Source organism: Cryptomeria japonica, chromosome 5, assembly GCF_030272615.1.
Source record: "Cryptomeria japonica chromosome 5, Sugi_1.0, whole genome shotgun sequence".
Lineage (NCBI taxonomy): Eukaryota > Viridiplantae > Streptophyta > Pinopsida > Cupressales > Cupressaceae > Cryptomeria > Cryptomeria japonica.
The window spans coordinates 272,636,786-272,643,708 of record NC_081409.1 but is presented as its reverse complement, the minus strand read 5'-3'; the positions used below and the strand labels follow the sequence as shown (position 1 = coordinate 272,643,708).

Here is a 6,923-nt window from a genome sequence, read left to right as displayed (position 1 = left end):
GGAGTGTAACAAGAAAACAAGACCACAAAAGATGGAATTTCTCCTACAAGCTCTATCCCTATGTGTACACTTCCCTAAGTGTCTCAAACCCAAACTATGAAGAAATGCATTATCCTAAGTTAACTTAAGTAAAGTGTAATAATATCCATAATGAATATTTATTTACACCAACACTAACGAATCCCAAAAAGTCCCTTTGGTCCTCCGCATAAATGCTTCTCAAGCGGATAGGAGTGTCCATCTGGACAAATCAGATTACCAAATTAAACAACCTAAACCTATAGACCTAAGCCAGAGGCAGAATGTAAATACCATGAGCTCCGACAATTTATCTACCAAATGGCACAAGCTAATTGAAGATGAAAGAAGTAGAGATCGTATATAAATAGCAGAATCTCTTGATTGTAATAATACCTTCTCTAACCATATTAATTGCTTTAAAAAATTTTAAATCTTTCGTATATCTCTACAAATCTTTCCCATAAATGCACTAGTGTGAGAAATTGGAAACAACTATAAACTAGTACCAAGTTGGCAAGTACAACATTGGAAGTCATGGGGACAGTGGATTGTAGTTAGTGACTAGACATATATTAAGTGACCAACATTACCAATCATGACATTTGATACATGTCTATTGAATCTAATTTCATTCTGGGCACTTTCTAGTGAACTATGTTCTCTTCAGAAAATTGGGCCGAAATAAAACTTCAGCCATTGATCTACGATCATCGAATGATTTAAAATCATTGATTGATTTTAGGTACATGTCACCCTTCACATGTCAAAGAGGTTGCATTGTTCGATACATCATGCAATGTCCGGACTCAATGTGATGTACTGATGTGAAGTGATGTGCCTTGTCTATCAATGGAAATGAATTCATGAAATTGCCAATAAAATATTTTTTTTTTTCCATAAATAACAAAATTGTAGCCAAGTAAATTAAATAATTTTCAAGCGGTGGATAAAAATTGCCTATACGTTAACCAAAAATCATAGGTGCTGTTGATAATCACCAAATATCAATTATGAATTTAGCAATGGGTACTAAATTAGTTTTGGGAAATCTATAGCGGCGGGAAGAAAAAATGGGCAAGGCTCCTTAAACATAAATATCTAGACTTCCTAGAACCTAAGAGGATTCTGACTATCAACAACCCTCCTAGGGGTTTGGCTATTTGGAATTTCATTTTGGATAATAGGGAAATCATAAGCGATCATGTTACCTAGGAGGTCAGGAATGGCAGGGATGCCTCCTTTTCATTTGATTCTTGGTCATGTGAAGCTTGCCTATGTCACAACCCCTCTCTACATCCTATTATGGAGGAAACCTGTCGCCTCTGGGGGCATAATATATGTGATTATGATTATCTGATCCTAGATAATGGTATTTCTAAATGGAAATGGAACTCCTTGGACGAGCTAGACTTGGATAAGTTTCAAAAGGACTTATTTACTGACATTCTCAACAAAAGGATTATTTTCCCTTCCCCTGATAAGGATATTATTAGATGGTGCAGCTCCTCTGATGGAAAATACAAGGTATGCTTTGGCTACAAGCTGAAAGAAGCAACTATAGACAAAAAAGACTGGCCTGTTAATCTATTTTGGCATCAACACCTCCTTCCCAAAGTGGGTTCCTTTGCCTGGTTGGCCTGCCAGAGGAAAATCTTAACTCAAGAAAGGCTCCATTCAATGGGTATCAATGGACCCAATAGATGTCCTTTATGTCTAGATCAGGAAGAGATTGTAGATCATCTTCTTCTTCATTGCAAATTCTCTAGTCATTGTTGGTCATATTTCATGGGAAAACTGAGATTATTTGGCCCCTTCCTAGTAGGGCTGGACAAATGGTTTTTGCAATGGCCTAAACCGGTAGGAAAGGTGGTTTTTTTGGATTTTCTCTTCATCCTCCCATCACTTATGATTTGGGAAATTTAGAAAGAAAAGAACCGCAGAATTTTCTAGGGTAAAGATATGGGCCCTCAGTCTCTTTGTGTGAAAATTGAGAACCACCTGACTGAGAACCTGAATGTGGTGACCCAATCCAAAACACTTAAGAAAAATTTGTTCACAAACTGGGATTGTAAGATTAAGATGGCTCTTCCAAACCTACTCATTCCTCCAATTTTTGGTCTGGGCTCTCTGGTGGATCAGACCAATCCAAGAGCAGGGGTGATTTGGGATGCACCAGTGTTTGGGTGGAGCAAGGTAAACTTTGATGGTGCTTCTACAAGAAATCCAGGCCAAAGTGGTATTGCTTGCATTTTGAGGGACTCTAATGGTCTCTGTATATAAGAAATATCCAAAAAGATTGGAGTGGCTACTAATAATGAAGCAAAATTCAGAGCAGCATTAAGAGGTCTTCAGCTAGGGAAGGAGCTTGGGGTGTAGAAGATTCATTTGGAGGGTTTGGAGGGTGACTCACTAAATGTAATTAACATGATCCACTGCAATAGCACCCCTTATTGGTGCCTTAACCAGTGGCTTCAACTGATCTTGGTGCTGCTAGCTATCTTTGATGAATTTTGGGTTAGCCATATCCACAGAGAAGGTAATGGTGAAGCCGATAGACTTTCTAAATTGGCTATAATAGTTGGTGACCCCCCTGAAGATCCACCAATGATGTTTTCTATTGGGCCAATTGACATGCTCTCCTCACTCAGGTTGGGTCCTTTGAAATATGGTGCCTGTCGGTGGGTCTCATGATAGCTACGCGCTCTTTGTTTCTATCTACACCTCCGGTTGTGGAGCAAATCGGTGCTCTACTCCCCAATAGCCGCAATTCTCCCTCTCCACCTTTTGGTCTTGTTTTTGGTGGAAAGATTGACCGACTGCCTTGTTAACCGGTTACTTAGTGTCGTCTTATCATGGTGATGTGACACACTGTCAGCACTATTGATTAGTGCCATCTTTTGGCTCATGGCTATTAAATACAAGTGTACTTGAGTATCCAGTTACGACTGTATCCTTTCAAGATTTATTTATGATCACTTGATGCTTAAAGTTGGTAGACATCAAGTTGAGGAGTTTTGGAGCAGATGGTTAGTCGGATACCAACAACTCACGCGTGTGGGCATTTATTGGAGACACAAGTGCAGGGTTTCGTATTCTTTGGTTCAATTCCTTGCTATTTAATAAAGGAATACCCCTTCTTTCCATCATAATTTTCTTTCCTCTCTTGGAAACTCGGTATGGAGACCCCAATACTCCTCGAAGCTACTTGTCAACAGATGGCTTTCCTGGGAGAAATCACAGACAGGCGTCTACAAGAGGTCCTTCTCTCTTGACATCCTCTCATTCTCCATAGCTTACACCATAGCTTAACAAGGATCCTGGGAAATGAATTTCTTATGGCTTACCATAGGTATAGAGCCAATGCTAATATTCCAGCCTTTTTCCTTGCAATATTAATCTACATGGGGACTAGTAAGCAGCAAGTAAAACAGCTAATCCAGATGATGTTCAAGCATCACTTGTTGGGGGAAATAGATGCTGCATTGGACAATATTGATGTCAATCTCAGAATTTTGCTTCCCCAAAACTACTATATGTCACTTAGCAACGGAGTGGAGGTGAAGAAGCTTGTGATTGTTAATTCTCTGGATTTTGAATCCTTCCAAGTAACTTTGCCCGTCATCTCTAGGAACATTGAGTCCAAAATTTTAAAAAGCATTTTCATTTAAAACCTATTTTATTGGGTTCTTTCAATTTTTATTAGTTTTATCATAGGGATACATTTTTAATTTTTGGGATTTCTTATATCTTTTGTGCCTCACCTACTATCTTGTAGTAATATTTTATTATTAAAATTGAAAAAGTTAAGCCATTGGATCACCAAGTTTCTCTCTTTGTCTAGCAAATTCCATCTACGCTACTACATTTTAGCCACTATGCATGTGTATTTTTTCTCTTAGTTTTTCCCTTATAATTCCCCATATCCAAAATCTAAGAAGCTACTCATAAGCTTTTTTGGGTCTCTATTGATGAAAATTAAGGATTATTCTATGTTACTTGTGAAATATGTTTTCTCTCTCAAGATATCTATGTTTTAGGACTAATTTCAATCTATTTTTATGGTATTGTTCCCCATGCGAAATGAATCACTTGAGCTCTTCATAAGAATGTCATTTTCTTTGGTACTTCCTATATGACCATTATATTCCATAATAGGGTTCCTACTACATGACTTGGCCTATACAGTCTCTTAACCATGAAAGAGTCTATCCAAATACAAGGAACATTTATTATTAAGAGTATCTAAAAGGCCTAAAACTCATGGTGGTAGGCATGGTTATGTTTAGTCTACTAGAAGAGATTTGGGATTCAAATATCAAGGTTTTAAGGATTGCACTTCTCATGAGTGAGCTTAGCCCTCTTGGTCACCTTCTACCCCATCTCATCAACATGACGCTTCTTCTCAGTAAGATTCTAGTAAGATCCCTTGTCCCAAATAGACTATTTCTCTTAGTTGTCTTTAATAGATTATTGTCAAAACCTAAGAGGGAAAGGGTGCTCCTATCATTTAGAAGTGCATTGATGAGAATTACATCCCCATGCTGTTTTAGATAAATTTGATGACTATGATCTACCTCATTAGTCTCTCTTACTGCTTATTATTTTTTTCTTTTCCTTGTTCAGATGTTTAGACTTAGCCTTTTTTAATATTTCCATCTTTTCGTAAATAATATATTACTGTCATTTTAGTTTATGAAAGATGATCGAGGGCTTCTTCATTAAAATGCAGGGATAAAACGATAATGTTTTCGCTTGCACCAAGAGGTTATTTTTATACGTTATATGATATTAACTCGGCATAGTCTCTAGATTGGGGTAATGGGTGTCTCATGCGAAGTGGTTATTGACCAACAACAAAAAAAAAAAAAAAAAAAAAAAATTGAAAAAATTTATCAGTTCTCAAGATGATGGCATTTCTCATTAATTAATGTTAGAACTAAGCCATTATATTGAGTTCCAACGTGTAGTACAACACAGTACATAAGACATTCGAAACATTGCTTTACAATCGAGTATTCTAGTCTAAAGAAAACATGAAAGGTTACAGCAATTCTTCCTCAATCTTTATACTACGAGATCGTTTCTGTTACCAGAAATTCATTTGATTGGCCCTCGCAAACAAAAAATCAGGATCAGCTTCAATGGCATCTAAGTGCTTCTCGTCCATGTGCATATAGACCACCATATTCCCATCTCCCAGGGGGCTCGCCTGCAACATCACATACCCTGCTGTTCCTCCCCATGGAAAATACGAACTTGAAAACGCAGGTTTCCCACATCCCAGGTCGAATTGATATAATGGAATCCTCACTCCCGACGACACCACCACGGCAGACCCTTTCTCCGCATACACTTTCGCTAACATCGCTGCCGGTCTCTTCTCCTCCACCCAATCAACGAAGGACTTGAAATATTCACTGTTTGCGGAATCACTTATGACGCTGCGTACGATTTCTGCTGTCTTGCTCAATGGCTCCTCTAATATCTGCTCAGCATTACTCTCCTTGAAAGGAATTGCTATCCCGTTTCCGAAGTAGGATGGAGGGAGGTTCAGGTATGAACGCCCGTCAATTGGAATGCCAATTCTGGTCGGTGCTGAAGAACTCAAAGACTGCGCGCGAGCAAATACTTTCCAAATGTAAGCAGAGACTGCTTCCATCTTTGTTATGGGTTTGCCAACACGGGGTTTTCCTTCAGTTTGGTTTGCCAGAGACTGCAATTGGAGAAGCCTGGGAGCATCTAAATGATAGATGCGGCCAATTTGGGGTGGAGGGGGGTCGGCATGATCAAGAGCAGAGAAAGGAAGTGCCATGTAATGCCTATCAATGGCAGCAGCGTTGAGAGGGTTGCGGGGATTGAGGAGTGAGCGTTCAAAGCAAGGCGTAGTCATGGGAAACGAGATACCTTGAGCAGCCTCCGTCCATGCTCGAAAGAAAATACAGCTGCTTATACCATCTACTATTCTGTGATCAAAACAACAACCCACTACAATTCCGCCACAGTTCATCCTCGTCACCTGAAAACAAATCATGGTCGCCTTAGCTTCTTGATATGCTCACCAAAATTCTACAAAACTAGTTAATTTTTGCTCTATATGCTATATGGAATTGGCAGATGTAAGTTGTAACTATGTACATACCTGTACAGCTAGAACAGGAACACACCAAGAGGGTTCTTCTCGAAGAGGGTTCCTCTTAGGAGTCAGTTTAGCAGCAGTAAAACTTGGCTGAGAAAAATCAAGATTCTTAATGGCAGCGTCAGATTCAGCTTCAATGAAGGGCACTCCTTGATTCTTGCACTCTATCTCAGGCTCACCTTTATGGCCGATGATAAACCTTCCAGCCACTGGATAAAACAATACTAGTGTCTGAGAGAGCGCCTTCTTAATCGAGTTTGACATCTCTTGGTATGTCTTATCTTGCACTGCTTTGTAAACAAAGAAGTGCCCCGGACTAATGGCAGGAACAGTGAGATCTATGTTGGAGCTTCTGAGCGTGCAATCTTTTGTGGGTAGAGGCGATTGCACGATGGAGGTTCGAACGATCTCCACGCTAAAATCCTTCAACATCTCTTTCTCCATGCTAATTATTAAGCACCACACCGACTATGTATCAATATCAATAATTGAATTGAGAGGTTCGGGAATAAGCAAAATATATGGAAAGAAATAAATGCTTAGTTGTTGATCGTAGAAGTGATGATACGATACCTGTATATATAGTAGTCTCGAGGTCCAAAGATCGAAGAAAACACAACAATTTAAAGTCATGTCGGAAATGGTGAGGAAGGCCCAGGATTTGAAAGCAGACTCACGAGTCCAACGAAGGCCCACTCGGAGATAGTGCGCAGAAAGTTGTAACGCACCATTCATGATGCGGTATGTTCGCAAAAGTTGATATGTA

At 39.3% G+C, this 6,923-nt stretch overlaps 1 protein-coding gene across 1 annotated transcript; it reads right to left on the bottom strand.

Annotated features, from left to right (window-relative positions):
* Window positions 1–5,107: 5,107 nt before the first annotated feature.
* LOC131035201 (coniferyl alcohol acyltransferase-like) lies at window positions 5,108–6,601 on the bottom strand. Its single transcript, XM_057966847.2, has 2 exons — window positions 6,161–6,601; window positions 5,108–6,037 (listed from the first exon to the last, which is right to left on the bottom strand). Exons 1-2 carry the CDS (start codon window positions 6,599–6,601, stop codon window positions 5,108–5,110), a joined length of 1,371 nt encoding a protein of 456 aa, XP_057822830.2.
* Window positions 6,602–6,923: the final 322 nt, after the last annotated feature.

What these genes read in the sequence shown, in the direction of transcription:
- LOC131035201 (XM_057966847.2), bottom strand. Translation starts at nt 6,601, where the DNA reads ATGGAGAAAGAGATGTTGAAGGATTTTAGCGTGGAGATCGTTCGAACC. An exon ending in TTCCTGTTCTAGCTGTACAG is followed by an intron (nt 6,038 to 6,160) that starts GTATGTACATAG and finishes ATTTGTTTTCAG; the next exon opens with GTGACGAGGATGAACTGTGG.